The sequence below is a fragment of the Somniosus microcephalus genome, chromosome 4 (genome assembly GCF_052327205.1).
Source record: "Somniosus microcephalus isolate GS21.2 chromosome 4, FLI_Smic_1.0, whole genome shotgun sequence".
Classification (NCBI taxonomy): Eukaryota; Metazoa; Chordata; class Chondrichthyes; order Squaliformes; family Somniosidae; genus Somniosus; species Somniosus microcephalus.
In genome coordinates, this window is record NC_140990.1 from 192351301 (window position 1) to 192370068 (window position 18768).

The following is an 18768-nucleotide window of genomic DNA, read 5'->3' on the forward strand; positions in this document are numbered from 1 at the left end:
TTGCTTGTAGGAAACCTGGGAATGTAGACCAGGCATTTACCCACAGGAGGGAAGAGAGAGAAAACAAATAGTGGGGAGTGTGGTTCCCAGGGCTGCTCCTGTGATCTTCTTGAGAGTTGGTTCATAATAGCAATGCAACAGCACGGAGGAAGGCTGCCCTCCTGGTTCTGGGTACCGCAAGGCGCAGGACAACAACCAACAACAAAAATTCCTACTTCAGTGCATTTTGTCGCACCTAATTGTGCTAAACACCAAATCAGCGCATCGCTCCTTGTGTGGGAATCTGACCAATGCAGCTCACAGTGTGAAGTAAATAAATAATGCCTCCACATAAAGGTTGTTTGTTGTGAGAAAAAAAGACTCCTTTCAGTCTGAGTCCTGACACTAGTATTTGAGATACACTGCCAAGATCTGAAACACTGTCAGCAGAACCAATGCAAAGGCCCACTTTCCCTCTACATGGCTAAAAAAAAGAACTTGACTATACTCACGCCAATGAAGTTGGTGAGCTCGTTGTTAATGAGTTCCTTCAGTTCCGCCTTCTTCAGCTTCAGCTTATCTCCATCTTTTCCACTATATTTGTGAAAAGTTTCAATAATTGTGACAAGCGCATTCTCCAGATCAGACATTCTGTCAGTAAAACCCTGCATGAGAGTGAAAAGAGGGGAATGGGTTAGCTCCCAGCCTGGCAAAGCCTTGATTTTAAAATTTTCATCCTTGTTTTCAAATCCCTCCATGGTCTCACCCCTCCTTATCTCTGTAACCTCCTCCAGCCCTACAAGCCTTCGAGATCTCTGTGCTCTTCCAATTCTGGCCTTTTGTACATCCCCGATTTTAATCGCTCCACCATTGGCGGCCGTGCCTTCAGTTGCCTTGGCCCTAAGCTCTGGAATTCCCTCCCTAAGCCTCTCCACCTCTCTTTGCTCCTTTAAGACTCTCCTTAAAACCTACCTCTTTGACCAAGCTTTTGGCCATCTGCCTTAATATCTCTTTATGTGGCTCGGTGTCAAATTTGCCTGATAACACTCCTGTGAAGTGCCTTGGGACGTTTTACTACATTAAAGGCACCATATAAATGTAAGGTGTTGTTGTTATAATACAAACTGATCATGTTCTCTTAGACAAAAGGCTGCCCAATATTCCCGAAAATCACTAAAAGCAATGCTAAGTGAAAGAAACTCTGTTCTTTGTCTGCTGGGGACTGAATTATTTTTCTGAAATAATTCCCCACTTATGGAAAGTCCAACTCCCCCAAATGCCTCAACTGGCAAAAGCAGTGCGTCAGTAATCCATCGCGAGCAGAGGGCCCCAGATGTGATTATCGATCTGTGCTGAGCTCATTGATAACAGGGAGTGGGGGAGGTTCAGTGGTGACAATTGGTCTCACCATCTCTGCACTCAGGAGGAAAAAAAATCAGCCAGGATTCCTGCCCCGATCTCTATCCAGTCACCCCCCTGGTGAAAAACTGACATGTGCGGGCATCAGCTGAGACCAGGAATAGCTGTGACAGTATCTAGTTAAAATCTTCATTCGCATTGACTGTAAACTGAAACATTTGTGGGGCCGTTTCATGATCCTGCAGTGGGGAAGTAGTTGCACTCACAAGGAATGCAGTGATAGGGCTACAACTCCCGACGAGTATGGCTCACTATTGGGTGTGCGGGATGTTGCATGGGCCCCAACAGTTTCTGTTCCATTTGCCTCTCTCCCCCTCCTGTAGCCTGTTGAGACATATTAGACTGCATTTTCCTCCAATTGCCAGGTAAGTAGTGGGGTTGGGCTTTCCTCATCATGCCAGCGCTAATCCCCTAAAATTTCTCAGATTGTCCCTGATTATCGAACCAGGGCTGCTTTGGTGCAGCAATAAAACATGACAGCTAATTACAGGGCAAACTGGCCTTGTGGGAAATCTGGAGCACTCCCAGTGAATGCTCCCATATTGCTGTATTATAGGCGCTGCCCCCCGCCCCCTGCTTTTTTATCCATGAGAGTCCTGTGCCCTATCATGGGCAGCCAGTCCACCCATCTTAAAGGGGCATGTGTTTCATTTTAGGCAGGGAACAGCACAACTGTGAAACAATGAGTGAGGAAGGAGCAGCTTCGAGGGGGCGGGCGGGGAGGGGAAAGACAGCAGCTGGAAGGGCTGCCAGATGCTTTAGTGTAAGCTCTTTTAGCTGTATTAAGGTGAAGAATAGGACTCCTGGGTAATGAGGGCGGGAAGCCCCATAGAGGGGAATGCAGACTTTATGGAGGGGGATGGCAGAGTCCTGAGTGCAAGCTCCACCAGCCCACAAATTGGCACACTGGGCAGGAAGAGGTTCAATGACCTCACCAGGTTGGCCAAGGGAATTCATGGCCTTGTTCCCCATGTATACCCTATAGGAATGATAGGGACATGGCTCACCCCCTTACCTCTCGGCCACTCAGTGTCATTAACTGACTTATTACCAGGAAACCTCTGGAAACGATTACAAGGTATTTACAGCACAGAAACAGATTGTTCGACCCAACAGGTCAATGCCGGTGTTTATGCTCCACACGAGATTCCTCCCACTCCTCTTCATCTCACCCCATCAATAATAAGGCACAAAGTTAGACCCAAACCAATGGGCGAACTCTTATTCCTTGTCATAATGCATTTTGCTAGTCCTGAAGGAGAGGTGTTTAAAGGTTGCCTGCACCCGCAAGTCTGATAGGAATAGTGCACATGCAGATATAAGGATGATTAAAAGGTATCCTTGCCAGTCACATTCCTTTGACCCTATGGGGGTAAAATTCTTTCACGGGGGCATAAATCAGACGACTCCAGATCATTTGTAAGATATATACCCCACCTGATTTTCCTTCCCGTTACGTAAAGCAAAATTGGGCTGGATGAATAATGGGCAGCTGATCTGCTGTCGCCCGTCTTGCACACACCAGCCATAGTTGAATTCCACCTGCTGTGTTTTCTCATTGCAAAGGAAAGGGTAAGAATATAAGAATGTAAGAAATAGGAGCAGGAGTAGGTCATTCGGCCCTTTGAGCCTGCTCCGCCATTCAATAAGATCATGGCTGATCTTCTACCTCAACTCCACCTTCCCACATTATCCCCATATCCCTTGATTCCCTTAGTATCCGAAAATCTATCGATCTCTGTCTTGAATATACTCACCGACTGAGTCTCCACAGCCCTCTGTGGTAGAGAATTCCAAAGATTCACCACCCTCTGAGTGAAGAAATTTCTCCTCATCTCAGTCCTAAATGATCAACCCCTTATTCTGAGACTGTGACCTCTGGTTCGAGACTCCCCAGCCAGGGGAAACATCCTCCCTGCATCTACCCTGTCAAGCCCTGCAATAATTTTGTATGTTTCAATGAGATCACCTTCCATTCTTCTAAACTCTAGGGAATATAGGCCCATTCTACTCAATCTCTCCTCATAGGACAATCCCCCCATCCCAGGAATCAGTCTGGTGAACCTTTGTTGCACTCCCTCATAGGCAAGTACATCCTTTCTCAGGTAAGGAGACGAAAACTGTACACAATACTTCAGGTGTGGTCTCACCAGGGCCCTATATAATTGCAGTAAGACGTCTTTATTCTTATACTCCAATCCCTTTGTAATATGGGCCAACGTACCATTTGTTTTTCTAATTGTAACGAGAAAGGATTAATTAGCAATCTTGTTGTACGAGGCCCCTTGGGTCGGAGCGATCATAATATGATCGAATTCTTCATTAAGATGGAGAATGAAGTAGTTGACTCAGAGACAAGGGTCCTCAATTTAAATAAAGGAAACTACGATGGTCTGAGCAGCGAGTTGGGTAGGATTGATTGGGGAATGGCACTCAAAGGGTTGACGGTGGATAGGCAATGGCAAACATTCAAAGACCGAATGGATGAGCTACAGAATTTGTTCATCCCAGTTTGGCATAAAAATAAAACAAAAAAGGTGACTCAACCGTGGCTAACAAGGGAAATTAGGGATAGCATAAGATCCAAGGAGAGGACATATAAATTGGCTAGAAAAAGCAATAATCCTGAGGATTGGGAGCAGTTTAGGAGTCAACAGAGGAGGACAAAGGGAATAATTAAGAAAGGGAAAATAGAATATGAGAGTAAGCTATCAGGGAACATAAAAACTGACTATAAAAGCTTTTATAGATATGTGAAGAGAAAAAGATTGGTGAAGTCAAGCGTAGGTCCTTTACAGTCAGAATCAGGGGAATTTATAATGGGAAATAAGGAAATGGCAGCCCAACTAAATTCATACTTTGGTTCTGTCTTCACGAAGGAGGACACAAATAACCTCCCAGAGATGCCGGGGAACATAGGGTCTGATGAAAGGGCGTAACTGAAAGAAATCAGTATTTGTAGGGAAATGGTGTTAGGAAAATTGATGGGACTGAAGGCCGATAAATCCCCAGGGCCTGATGGTCTACATCCCAGGGTACTTAAGGAAGTGGCCCTAGAGATAGTAGATGCAATGCTGGTCATCTTCCAGAACTCGATAGACTCTGGAACGGTACCCATGGATTGGAGGGTAGCTAATGTTACCCCACTATTCAAAAAAGGTGGTAGAGAAAAAGCGGGGAATTATAGAACGGTAAGCCTGACATCGGTAGTGGGGAAAATGCTAGAGTCTATTATAAAAGATGTAATAGCAGAGCACGTGGAAAGCAGTGACAGGATCGGACAAAGTCAACATGGATTTACAAAAGGTAAATCATGCTTGACTAATCTACTGGAATTTTTTGAGGATGTAACTAGTAAAATAGATAAGGGAGAACCAGTGGATGTGGTGTATTTGGACTTTCAGAAGGCTTTCGATAAGGTCCCACATAAGAGATTAGCGTGCAAAATTAAGGCACATGGGATTGGGGGCAAGGTATTGACTTGGATAGAGAACTGGTTGGCGGACAGAAAGCAAAGAGTTGGAATAAACGGGTCATTTTCCGAGTGGCAGGCAGTGACTAGTGGGGTACCGCAAGGATCGGTCCTAGGACCCCAGCTATTCACAATATATATTAATGATCTGGACGAGGGAATTGGATGTAATATCTCCAAATTTGCAGATGACACAAAGCTGGGTGGGACGGTAAGCTGTGAGGAGGATGTTGGGAAACTCCAGTACGATTTGGACAGGTTGGGTGATTGGGCAGAAACATGGCAAATGCACTATAATGTGGATCAATGTGAGGTTATCCACTTTGGTGGCAAAAACAGGAAGGCAGATTATTATTTGAATGGCAATAGATTGGGAGAAGGGGAAGTGCAAAGAGACCTGGGTGTTATTGTGCACCAGTCGCTGAAGGTAAGCATGCAGGTGCAGCAGGCAGTTAAGAAGGCAAATGGTATGTTGGCCTTCGTAGCAAGAGGGTTCGAGTACAGGAACAAGGATGTCTTGCTACAGTTGTACAGGGCCTTGGTGAGACCGCACCTTGAGTATTGTGTGCAGTTTTGGTCACCTTACCTGAGGAAGGACGTTCTTGCCATGGAGGGAGTGCAGCGAAGATTCACCAGGCTGATACCTGGGATGGCAGGAATGACGTATGAGGAGAGATTGTGTCAATTGGGCTTATACTCACTGGAGTTTAGAAGATTGAGAGGGGATCTCATCGAAACCTATAAAATTCTGTCAGGTCTGGACAGACTAGATGCAGGAAGGATGCTTCTGATGGCCCGGGAGTCCAGAACCAGGGGTCATAGTCTAAGGATAAGGGGTAAGCCATTTAGGGCTGAAATGAGGAGGAATTTCTTCACCCAGAGAGTGGTGAACCTGTGGAATTCTCTGCCACAGAGGGCAGTGGAGGCCAGTTCATTAAATATATTCAAGAAAGAGTTGGATATATTTCTTGAGGCTAAAGAGATCAAGGGATATGGGGAGAAAGCAGGGACAGGGTACTGAATTTGGATGATCAGCCATGATCTCATTGAATGGCAGAGCAGGCTCGAAGGGCCAAATGGCCTACTCCTGCTCCTATCTTCTATGTTTCTATGTTTCTATGTACCTGCATGTTAACTTTCAGTGATTTGTGCACAAGGAAACGAGATCCCTCTGAACACTAACATTTCCCAATCTCACCATTTAAAAAAATATTCTGCTTTTATATCTTTCCTATCACAGTGGATAACTTCACATTTTTCCACATTATATTCCATCTGCCATGTTCTTGCCCACTCACTTAACCTGTCTATATCCCTTTGCAGCCTCTTTGTATCCTCCTCACAGCTTACTTTCCCACCTAACTTTGTATTGCCAGCAAACATGGATACATTACACTCGGTCTCCTCATCTAAGTCATTGATATAGATTGTAAATAGCTGAGGCCCAAGCACTGATCCCTGCGGTACCCCACTGGTTACAGCCTGCCAACCTGAAAATGACCCGTTTATTCCGACTCTCTGTTTTCTGTCCATTAAAAGAGAATACATGGGCTGAGAGATTTATTTTATTCATATTGAACCACAAACATGAATTGTTCCATTTTTAATGTTTGTGTGGTTTCAAACTGGCTATCCATTGCATGTTAGGTGAACGTGATAACCAGTACACTACAAAAATGTCCACTAATAGGTAGTGTATAACCAGCGCCAAAGAACTGCTACAGGAGGAGGAACACCAATTTTGAAAACTATGAGTGCCTGAGCAGGGAACTCTGCAGCTCATAGGCAGACAAACAGGAAAGGCTTCAAGAGATAGAGAAGTTGGAGGTGAAGTGCCAAGGTTGGGCTGGTAAAGGCAGGGCAAGAGGGAGCACAGGCTGTTTCAGCTTTATGCGGACTGCCATAGTATTGCAATGATCATGCAATTAGTCAATGGCCCAGAAATTCGGGTTGGGGGCTTCCCGTGGGTGTAAGCCCCCGACCTGCACTTACCTACCATGCCGGCCGTTGAACTGTGGGCCCGCGTGGGATTCCGATCTTGGGCCTGCTCCAACTGCCGGTGTGCAGTGCTTGCGTATCCCAGGGGAGCCTCAAGTGTTCGATGCGTCCCCTGGGGTCACGTGGGCCACGGAGAGCCAATGGCAGCAGGGAATGCTTCATTCATAAGTTTGACAGGAAGACCTGTCAAACCTATAAATACTATAAGCCCCAAAACATCACTAAATCTTCAAATATATATATTTTTTTATAATCACATTTTAAAAATAAACTATAAATTACATGAAATAACTATTTTAAACAATAATTTAAATTTTTGAAAATATTAATTACATTTTCTAACGGGGCTAAAAATAAACTCACCTTTCTTTAAAGTATTTAAAAATAATAAACCTGTGGAAAAAATGTTTTAATTGTAATTAATTCACCACTTACTTTGTAAAAAGCAGGCTTTGTGACTGCTTTTTACATGTCTAACTTCTGGAGACTTACCCTCCCAGGAAAACCTGCAAAAAAAATGTAAGTTCGATGCGCACACGCAGCCTCTCCTGCGCACGCGTTCGATTTCTGAACCCCTTCTTTCAGGGGAACGGAAGTGCCGGTTTCCCGCGCATGCGCAGTGCATGCACGAAACCGGCACTTCCATTGGGCTGACGGGTGAGTACCCCGTGCGTACTCACCCGTGGAGACCCGAATTTCTGGGCCATTATTATTCAAGAAGTCATGTGAGTGTTTACATGGCTAAACAAGCTTCTGTGCATCCGGGGGAATACCTTGTAGGAAGAGGCCAGGCATTCAGATGAACAGCCAAGGAGTAGAAGAGAGGGAGATTACAGTTCCTCCATAGAGGCTGGAGCAATGACTCCCCTTATCTAAAGAGCCAAGGGAGTCAGATCACAGGGGTCCAGTCTTCTAAAGAACAATAATTTGGTAGCATAGCTCTCAAGAAGAGGCAGTGGAGATGGTTTTTATGCATATAGCTGAGATGATTGAGGAGTGAGAGGGGTCCAATACACCCATCTGCAGCACATTGCATGAAGTTTCTTATGACATGCAAAACACACTGGAGAATGTGACAGTGCAGCCAATCGCCACGCCAACAAGGGGCCAGGTGGAGGTTCTAAGGACGCATGTGGCTTCCGGTGTGGCAGCCAGCACTGCTTCAAGGGTCAGCCTGAACATGACACGCTCACAGAGCTTTCAAGACTTGATTGGGACTATGCAGTCTGCAATGGCACCAGCAAGTAGCCCATCTGAGCCTGTGCCCTGCACCAATGAGCTACAAGGAGTGGTAGCAGATTCTGCTGTCTCTCATGGTACCATAAATGACAGGAGAAGTCTTCAAGAGAAGCTTCTGAGCAGCAAACAGTAATAATCAACGTCCGGGCAAAATTTGACAACGCTTCCGATAACTGAACCAAGGTGGCTGCCCGAATGCAGCATCCGCCTCAGGGATATTGCTCATACCGTCATAATATAATGGGCGGTATTCTCAGAGGTTGGGTTTGGAGTGTCAATTTGGGGAAGTTGTGTGCAGAGTTTAGCTATGCCCGCCCTCCACCATTGACTTGCAGCAGGGTTGGCTGTGTCCAGCTGCTACTGCAGACTGACAGGTTTTACCTAAGATAATTTTCCTTCCAACTTTGTTGGGGCAGTGTTGCAGTGAAGTTGTACCACCTTGTTTTACAGTTTTTAGCACCCTAAGGCCACCCAAAAAACACCTGGCAGTAAAAAGAAGGCAAAACCAGCCCATTGTCCACACTCACACACTAATGGTGATGAGGTACCAGGGGTCCCCTTGCCAGTGGATCTATAGCCCACCTGGAGTCAACACCTTCAGGAAAGCAAAGGAAATAATTGACAGGGACATAAATAAAAAAACACAATTTCTGTCCCAATTAATGCTGAAGAACATTTCAAATATGCAATAATCTCTGTGGAACCCCAGTGGCACAGTGAGTAAATGAAACTCCTTATAGGAAGAATTGAATGAAAAATCCCAGATATTGGGCAAAATTCTGTAGGAAGAGCTGAATTGCAATTTACCATTTAAGTTCAAGATTTTATATGGGATCCCACTTAGTTTCAGCGTTGTCCTACATAAGCCAACTCAATTAATGAAACTCACGGTCAGTGATTAATGTGAGGATTGATGTAGCACTGCTAGTAACTTTTAACACCGTAAAGATGTAATCAATAATCAACTGGAAACTACGTTATTCAGCTACAGTTGTAACAGTGTGGTTGGCATCGTTCTAAACTTCAAATATCTGCGACCACAGAAAAAGATGTGTATAGATTGATAGAAACGAATCTATTACAGCATTAATTTGATTTACCCCTACACTAAGTCATATTCAGAATCTAAGATTGCAGCATGTACTAGGCAGAGTTCCGGGTTCAAAGAACTGTTAGTTTGTTTTTAGGTTAATCTCTAACTCCGATTTTCAGTTCCAATCTGTTTCATGTAATAGAAGATTTGCTTTTTGATAAATTGTCCATTCGGGGTTTGTCAAACCCTCTTTTGTTGATTTCCTGCATTGGGGCCTCCTTTAATGTCCTTTTCAAAATCTCATGATTCAAATGCTTCTAAAATTGTTTTCCTTTAGAACCTTCTGTAAAACCTTTTAAAAGACTGTCTAAAATTAGATGAATAATGTTAGACCTTAAATCACTTAAACTACTACAGTTGAACATCACTTCAGGCAATCTGGCCAATCATAGTAAACAAATCCGTGATCATTTAAAAAGAAATAATTCAACCAGAAAAGCTTTTCACCCTTGCATTTTGATGTGTGAAAATATCTGTGGAATGCTTTACTAAGTATTGTGTCAAGGGTTTTACTATGTTGTCTGTCACAAAACCAGAAAGAATATATCCCTTTTTTCTGGGATCTAATGTCTCAGTGGCACACCAGACTGAAATAAGCTCAAATTAATGGTTGAATTAAAAGCCTCCCCAGCCCCTTCCCTTTCCCCCTCCCACTTGGCACCTGTTCTTTGTCCACTGCCCTGTAAAGTGCTTTAAGATGCATATGAGGATCATTTTAGAAATGCAGGTTGTTGTTATTGTTGTCACTCAAATGAGGCAACAGTAGGGTGGGTAGGATGGGGGTGGGGAAGTGGGGGGGGGGGGGGACTACAATGGAATCAACATCCCTGGGCTAGTGAGTGGGTAAACAAGCCAGTTCCTGCTCCTGATCATCATCCACTAATCTTCACTGGAATGTGTGCTGATGCCAGGCAAGACTTGGTGGTGATGCACCACATGGATGAATGGCCCACTGCTGTTCACTGCCCAGGCCCATGAAGAACAGCCCACTTGGGTGAGATATGGAGGGTGACAGACCTCCAGTGAACCATACCTCATCATGAATTAGTGCTGTCAGAAAGGAAGGGAGAAAAAGAATTGGAGGAAGTGCAAAAGCAAGTCATATGGAGGATACATACTGGAGACCTATTGTATATGATATCAATCCAATGTGTGGACCCAAAAAGGTCGAGTGATGATGTCCTGAATGCAGTACAATTTTGTTTGCTCGCTGGATTGTATATGCAGTGCATTACCAAAATGTTTCCCCCAGTTAAAACCTCATTATATTTTAGATAAGCAGTTCAATTAATAATTTCAGGAAGTTGCCCCATAGCTAACAGTTTAAATGCACTACACGGCCAAAAGAGCAGAATACAAGTCAGAGTAAGATGCGATCAAACTGTCCAGAACTCTGGCCACACCATACTTTGAATCCTGCCTCCAGTTTCTGGTCGCCGAGACACAAGGGGGCCACTCAGGAGCTGGAGGCAGGGCAACAAAGAGTCACAAGACTGATCCTAACCGTCAATGGTCTGAGTTATGAGGAAAGATTAGAGAAACTGGGGCTTTCCAGCCTGAGGGAAAGGGTATCTGAGAGGTGATTGATCTTCTAGGAGCATGCAAGATGATTAAGAGTGGAGAAGGTAAATTCTGACAATTATGTTAGCTTAAGTTGGGAGAGTAGGACAACAGAACACAGGCTCAAACCAGTAAAGGATCATTTTAGGACTGACAGCAGGATAGCCACACAAAGAGAGTGTGGAATAAACTTGAATAGTGGAGACAAAAGCCCTGGAATCATTTAAGAAACAATTGGATGTTACAGTTTGGTGAGGTTAAAATTCCTCTGGATGGGTGAAGCAAGATAGGTTAAATGGGCTTCCTCATCCGTAATTATCTTGTGATCTTGTAGGTTGCTGCTGAGCTTTACAGACTGGGCAATATTCCAGGATCAGTCTCAGAAATAAGTACAAATAGTCACTGTTTAAACTTCCAGTGGGTCAGAAAGTAGGAATAAAAGTTAGATGGATTTAATGTGGACTAACATTTTGGGCTCAGTGAAATCAGAAAGGTTCACTGCAGGAAAAAAATGGTTCTTTCACCGTTGTCATGGCTGCGACACCAGGGATTGTTTGATTGTCTAATTTAAGTTGGGCAGTAGGGAACATTGGTTAGTATGAGCTAACCGTTTCAACAGTGAGCACTGTTCTGTTAGTATTGTTCTTATGTTGATCTTGTTTTAGGATTCATCATGATTCAACATCCAATGAGAAGGGAAACAGAAAAGTTTTAACACAAGTTCAAATACAGCAGCAATCAGCAGTACCAGTCGCTTCATAAATTCCAGCTCACTGACTCCTTTAACTGCAGCCTGATAACGGACACATTGTCAGAGACTGGTAGTCAAGTGGCTGTCTATAAATGCTCATACTCAAACTGATATGAAACACTGAAGCAAGAGAATGTCTATAAATCCCTGTTCTAGGTTATTACATTGGTACATCCGGGGCGTTCACTAAAGTTTTCTGAAAGACCACAGTCTGGGGTAATGACTTGGTCAAGGGCAATAAAGCAACTCTATTGGAGCAAGTTGATTCAAAATCGTTTCTCTTTCCCTCTCTTCCCTTCCCTCACTCCCAACTTCAGTAACATCCCAGAGTTGGCGAGAGCTGGATGTTGTCCGAGAGATAGTGTTGAGCAGCCATTGGTATGGGAGGTATGAACTGTATACAAGTTTACTGTGTTAAGCAGCAGTGGGGAAATGAATCAGAGGGGTTCGGAGCATCACTCGTTTTCGTAGAAAGAACTTGCAGTTATGCAGCGTCTTTCACAATCTCGGGACACCCCAAAAGTGCTGTACAGCCAATGAGATACTTTTGAAGTGTAGTCTCTGTCAAAGTAGGAAATGTGGCAGCCAAATTTGTGCCCAGCAAGATCCCATAAAAAGTAATGAATAACTGACCAGATAATCTGTTTTAGGTGTTGGTTGAGGAATAAATGTTGATTAGGACATCAGATGAACTCCCCTGCTCTTCTTCGAAAGAGTGTGCGGGTGTAGATTGGCCAGCACATAAACAAACTTCAACTAGCTACACCCCTGGGAGCAGCAACTCTATTGAGGGGAAAGTACGCCACCAGTGACGCTGAATCATACGATATGTACAACTTTGCTTTGCCCGTATATGGGAAGGAAGGAGAATAGTTCCATGCAAACTGAAGCTCGTGGGTGGTAATTCACATGCAGCAAGCACCCTGAACACAGTGATAAAAATTAACAGCACACTTCAACTTCAGTTACAAGCAGTTTCGATCTTTCATGGAAGTTTATCACTTTAGCAAAAATAAATCGGGGGAAATTTCATATCCACCACATTTACCATTCAATAGCTTCAATATATTTCGTAATATTGCTATTTATACACTGCGAGCAATCAAACAGAATCATACAGCACAGGAGGCCACTCGTCCCATTGTGCCTGTGCCGGCACTTTGAAAGTGCTCTCCAATTTGTCCCACTCTCCTGCTCTTGCCCCATAGTCCCTGCAAATTTCTCCTTTTTAATTATTTATCCAATTATCTTTCTGAAAGTTATTATTGAATCTGCTTCCACTGCTCTTTCAGGCAGTGCATTCTAGATCACAACAACTTGAGGAGTTAGTACTTGCAGGCACTGCTTCCCTCTCACAGACCAGTTCTAGTTACACTGAAGGGCTTGGCAGCACACTGGGTTCTGCACGCTGCGAATCTCTCTTCCTTTGTTCGTTCCCGTACTGAATTAGTTCTAAACTTTGCTACAAGTTATATTGAATTTCCAGCCTAGAAGAGCAGCAATATATGGTTAATTAAGAAGTGAAAATCGTAGACAAAGAGAAACCAATCTGGTGATGTATTAAGCTATCTCTTTCTTGCAGATTCGGACTGATCTGCTGTGCATTTCCAGCCTGGCTATTTTTATGTTGTTAATTTAGATTTTCAGCATTTGCTGTTTTTCTTTTGATTTTTTCCAGTAAAATAGAACTTTGATTTTCAAACTTTTCTGTTTGGGACCTTCCCCACACCCGTCCGAACTTCTGAAAGACAGCTACCCAAAGGAAAGCAGTGCTATCACTGCAGAAAACATTTTTAAAAATTAATACACAGCAAGAGAATTAATACGCTAACAGGTCAAAAAATACAGAAATTTAATAAGACAGAATGACATCTGATCCCTTCACAGACCCACTGGAATCTTCTCATAGAACCTTAGAATCATACAGCACAGAAGGTGGCCGTTCGGCCCATCGTGCCTGTGCCGGCTCTTTGAAGGAGCTTTCCAATTTGTCCCACTCCCCTGCTCGTTCTCTATAGTCCTGCAAATGTTTCTATTTCAAGCATTTATCTAATTCTCTTTTGAAAGTTAATATTGAATCTGCTTCCACCCCCCTTTCAGGTAGTACATTTGATTCTTCTAACACCAGTTTTAAAACCTATGGATTAGGATCAACCCTAAGTATACTTAGTGAGTGACTTTATTCCATTTTTTCCATAGTAGGACATTATTTTTCAGCCAGCAATTTTATTTTAACAATATTAAGTATGATTGTCTTAAACTGACACAGATTATATTGATGCATCTCAGTTTCATTCCACACCAGCAGTTTTTGACAGTATACTCCTTACCTTGGTGTGATTCCAGCTAACTTTCAGCGAGCAGTTGACTGCAAGTTTTGCTGCCTAACAGTGATGCTTTTATCCTCTCTGAGTTGGGAGTTAGAAGCTGTTATTGAAATCACTGCAGTCCCTATGCGGATAGATTCAGCCAATCGGTGACTGAGGCTCACCACATCCCTCAGACCAGTTACATCAGTTGCAACTTAATGAAGCTTAAATGATGCAGCAAAATCTTTTAAAGGACCCAGAACCTTGTTGGAACTCGAGCAGAGGAGCACAAATTGTCTCTGCAAAATTGTGATGATCTGCATTGTCCCTGATGAATATCACACTATGGGTTTTGTTTTGCATCTGAGATCGATGATATTATCCATGATTTAAATTAAGATTCGTTACATGATTGTAGGTGACCTAATGACTCATGCACAATGATCACCTCATTCTTATATCTGTCCAATGTTCTCCCCTTCTCTCCTGAAGAAGCTAATTCATGTAGGGGAATAGATAATGCTAAATCTACTCAAATAGTTGGTTGGGCTGCAGTTAGAATATTGTGTCCAGTTTTGGGAGCTCTACCTTAGGAAGGATGTCAAGGCCATGGGGAGGGTGCAGAACAGATTCATTCTGATGATACCAAGGATGAGCAGGTTTAGTTGTGAGGAGAGACTAGAGAAACTGGGACTCGTTTCATTAGAACAGAGAAGGTAAAGAGGAAATCTAATAGAAGTGCTCAAAATTATGAACCATGGACAGCTGAGCCCAATCCTGCACACATCATTCACCAATGCAGACTTTCCAGCAGGGATCTATGTATAATGATCAGGCGGCTGATTTCTCCCTCAGTCCAGGTGTACTGAAAATAATTGTAGCACCTCAGCTATTGGTGTTGCTGGGATCGGAGCAGGAACACAATCTGGGGCTTTCTAGGTCTGTATGGCTCAGTGATACCCTACATAATGCTTTAGCTACTGAGTCATTGGGGGAACCCTAAGTGCTAATATTATTGAAATACTGAGCTGCAATTTAATGTTTAGGATCAGCACTGATGGAAGCCAAGCCCATTCAACGCGGGTCGGCCCATTCAACACGAGTTGTCCCATTCAACGCGGGTTGGCCCATTCAACGCGAGTTGGCCCATTCAAAGCAGATTGGCCCATTCAACGCGAGTCGGCCCATTCAACGTAGGTTGGCCCATTCAACGCGGGTCGGCCCATTAAACGCGAGTTGGCCCATTCAACGCGGGTCGGCCCATTCAACGCAAGTCGGCCCATTCAACGCGGGTCGGTCCATTCAACGCGGGTCGGCCCATTCAACGCGAGTTGGCCCATTCAAAGCAGGTCAGCCCATTCAACGCAGGTTAGCCCATTCAATGCGAGTCGGCCCATTCAACGTAGGTCAGCCCATTCAACGCGGGTCTGCCCATTCAACGCGATTTGGCCCATTCAACTCGGGTTGGCCCATTCAACGCAAGTTGGCCCATTCAATGCGAGTTGGTCCATTCAACGCAAGTTGTCCCATTCAACGCGGGTCGGCCCATTCAACGCGAGTCGGCCCATTCAATGTAGGTCAGCCCATTCAATGCGAGTTGGTCCATTCAACGCGAGTTGGCCCATTCAACGCGAGTTGCCCCATTCAACATGGGTCAGCCCATTCAATGTAGGTCAGCCCATTCAACGCGGGTCGGTCCATTCAACGCAAGTTGGCCCATTCAACGCGAGTCGGCCCATTCAAAGTGGGTCAGCCCATTCAACACAAGTTGGCCCATTCAACGCGAGTTGGCCCATTCAAAGCAGGTCAGCCCATTCAACGCAGGTTAGCCCATTCAACGTGAGTCGGTCCATTCAACGTAGGTCGGCCCATTCAATGCGAGTTGGCCCGTTCAACGCAAGTTGGCCCATTCAACGCAGGTTGGCTCATTCAATACAAGTCGGCCCATTCAACGCGGGTCGGCCCATTCAATGTGAGTCGGCCCATTCAATGCGAGTCAGGCCAGTCAACTTGGGTCGGCCCATTCAATGCGAGTCGGCCCATTCAACACAGGTCAGCCCATTCAACGCAGGTTAGCCCATTCAACGCGAGTCGGTCCATTCAACGTAGGTCGGCCCATTCAACGCGGGTCGGTCCATTCAACGCGAGTTGGCCCATTCAACGCGAGTTGTCCCATTCAACGTGGGTCAGCCCATTCAACGCGGGTCGGCCCATTCAACGAGGGTCGGTCCATTCAACGCGAGTTGGCCCATTCAACGCGAGTCGGCCCATTCAAAGTGGGTCAGCCCATTCAACACAAGTTGGCCCATTCAACGCGAGTTGGCCCATTCAAAGCAGGTCAGCCCATTCAACGCAGGTTAGCCCATTCAACGCGAGTCGGTCCATTCAATGTAGGTCGGCCCATTCAACGAGGGTCAGCCCATTCAACGTGGGTCACCCCATTCAACGCAGGTTGGCTCATTCAGTACAAGTCGGCCCATTCAACGCGGGTCGGCCCATTCAATGTGAGTCGGCCCATTCAATGCGAGTCAGGCCAGTCAACTTGGGTCGGCCCATTCAATGCGAGTCGGCCCATTCAACACAGGTCGGCCCATTCAACGCAAGTTGGCCCATTCAATGTGGGTCACCCAATTCAACGAGGGTCAGCCCATTCAACGTGGGTCACCCCATTCAACGCGAGTTGGCCCATTCAGCGTGAGTCAGCCCATTCAACGCGGGTCGGCCCATTCAATGCGGGTCGGCCCATTCAACGCGAGTCGGCCCCTTGAACGTAGGTCGGCCCATTCAATGCGGGTCGGCCCAGTCAACGTGGGTCGGCCCATTCAACGTAGGTCGGCCCATTCAACACGAGTCGGCCCATTGAACGTAGGTCGACCCATTCAACGTGAGTAGGCCCATTGAACGTAGGTCGGCCCATTCAACGCGGGTCGGCCCATTCAATGCGAGTCGGCCCATTCAATGCGAGTCAGGCCAGTCAACTCGGGTCGGCCCATTCAATGCGAGTCGGCCCATTCAACACAGGTCGGCCCATTCAACGCAAGTTGGCCCATTCAACGTGGGTCACCCAATTCAACGAGGGTCGGCCCATTCAACGTGGGTCACCCCATTCAACGCGAGTTGGCCCATTCAGCGTGAGTCAGCCCATTCAACGCGGGTCGGCCCATTCAATGCGGGTCGGCCCATTCAACGCGAGTCGGCCCCTTGAACGTAGGTCGGCCCATTCAATGCGGGTCGGCCCAGTCAACGCGGGTCGGCCCATTCAACGTAGGTCGGCCCATTCAACACGAGTCGGCCCATTGAACGTAGGTCGGCCCATTCAACGCGAGTAGGCCCATTGAACGTAGGTCGACCCATTCAACGCGAGTCGGCCCATTGAATGTAGGTCGGCCCATTCAATGCGGGCCGGCCCATTCAACGCGAGTCGGCCCATTGAACGTAGGTTGGCCCATTCAACGCGAGTCAGCCCATTGAACATAGGTCGGCCCATTCCACGCGGGTTGGCTCATTGAACGTAGGTCGGCCCATTCAACACGGGTCGACCCATTCAACGCGGGTCGGCCCATTCAACGCGGGTCGGCCCATTCAGCACGGGTCAGCCCATTCAACGTGGGTCAGCCCATTTAATGCGGGTGGACCCATTCAACGTGAGTCGGCCCATTCAACGCGAGTCGGCCCATTCAACGCGGATCGGCCCATTCAACGCGGGTCGGCCCATTCAACGCGGGTCGGCCCATTCAACGCGGGTCGGCCCATTCAATGCGAGACGGCCCATTCAACACGGGTCAGCCCATTCAACGCGGGTCCACCCATTCAACGCTAGTCGGCCCATTCAACGAGGGTCGGCCCATTCAATGAGGTTTGGCCCATTCAACGCGGGTCGGCCCATTCAACACGGGTTGGCCCACTCAACACATGTCGGCCCATTCAATGCGGGTCCACCCATTCAACGCGAGTCAGGCCAGGCAACTCGGGTCGGCCCATTCAACACGAGTCGGCCCATTCAACACAGGTCGGCCCATTCAATGTAGGTCGGCCCATTCAATGCGGGTCAGCCCAGTCAATGTGGGTCGGCCCATTCAATGTAGATTGGCCCATTCAACGCGAGTCGGCCCATTGAACGTAGGTCGGCCCTATCAATGCGGGTCGGCCCATTCAACGTGGGTCAGCCCATTCAACGTGAGTTGGCCCATTCAACGTAAGTTGGCCCATTCAAAGCAGGTCAGCCCATTCAACGCACGTTAGCCCATTCAACGCGAGTCGGCCCATTCAACGCGAGTCGGCCCATTCAACGAGAGTCAGCCTATTCAATGCAAGTCGTCCCATTCAACGCGGGTCGGCCCATTCAACGCGAGTCAGCCCATTCAATGCGAGTCAGGCCAGTCAACTCGGGTCGGCCCATTCAACGTGGGTCGGCCCATTCAACGTAGGTCAGCCCATTCAACGCGAGTCGGCCCATTCAACGTAGGTTGGCACATTCCACGCGGGTTGGCCCATTGAACGTAGGTCGGCCCATTCAACACGGGTCAGCCCATTCAACACGGGTCAGCCCATTTAACGCAGGTGGGCCCATTCAACGTGGGTCGTGTTGTGTATGTAATATGTGTGCTACTTTGAACCTATGGACAGGACTGCACTACTTGTTGGGCGTAGTGATACGCAGTACCACTCCTGGCCATAGGGGTATAAATAGTACTGTGGGTACTGATCTCCCCTCAGTTCCCGCCTGTGGGCATGAAGTAAAGACCTACGTGTAGTCCCTACCTCCAACCAGTAAAGACCTGTTTTATTGTTACTGATTAAGTCTGAGTATTAATTACTTGAACAACTCACAGATTTAACACTGGCGACGAGTCTGATTCGGACCCTGCAGCAGTCACTCCACGGCAGCTTCGTCCACAGCCAGGAAGTTGCAGAGAGGTTTCCACCCTCTCCACCCCACTGGAAGACA

The 18768-nt window shown here is 46.4% G+C and overlaps 1 protein-coding gene across 1 annotated transcript in view; it reads right to left on the reverse strand.

Moving 5' to 3' along the window:
* The window catches only part of s100b (S100 calcium binding protein, beta (neural)), a 65551-nt gene extending 51601 nt beyond the window's left edge, over window positions 1-13950 (reverse strand). Inside the window, exons 1-2 of the mRNA XM_085985650.1 lie at window positions 13842-13950; window positions 492-644 (exon numbers count right to left, since the gene is read on the reverse strand). Coding sequence (XP_085841776.1) covers window positions 492-629 — 138 coding nt within the window. The 5' untranslated portion in view covers window positions 630-644; window positions 13842-13950. The remainder of the gene's footprint in view (window positions 1-491; window positions 645-13841) is intronic.
* Window positions 13951-18768: the final 4818 nt, after the last annotated feature.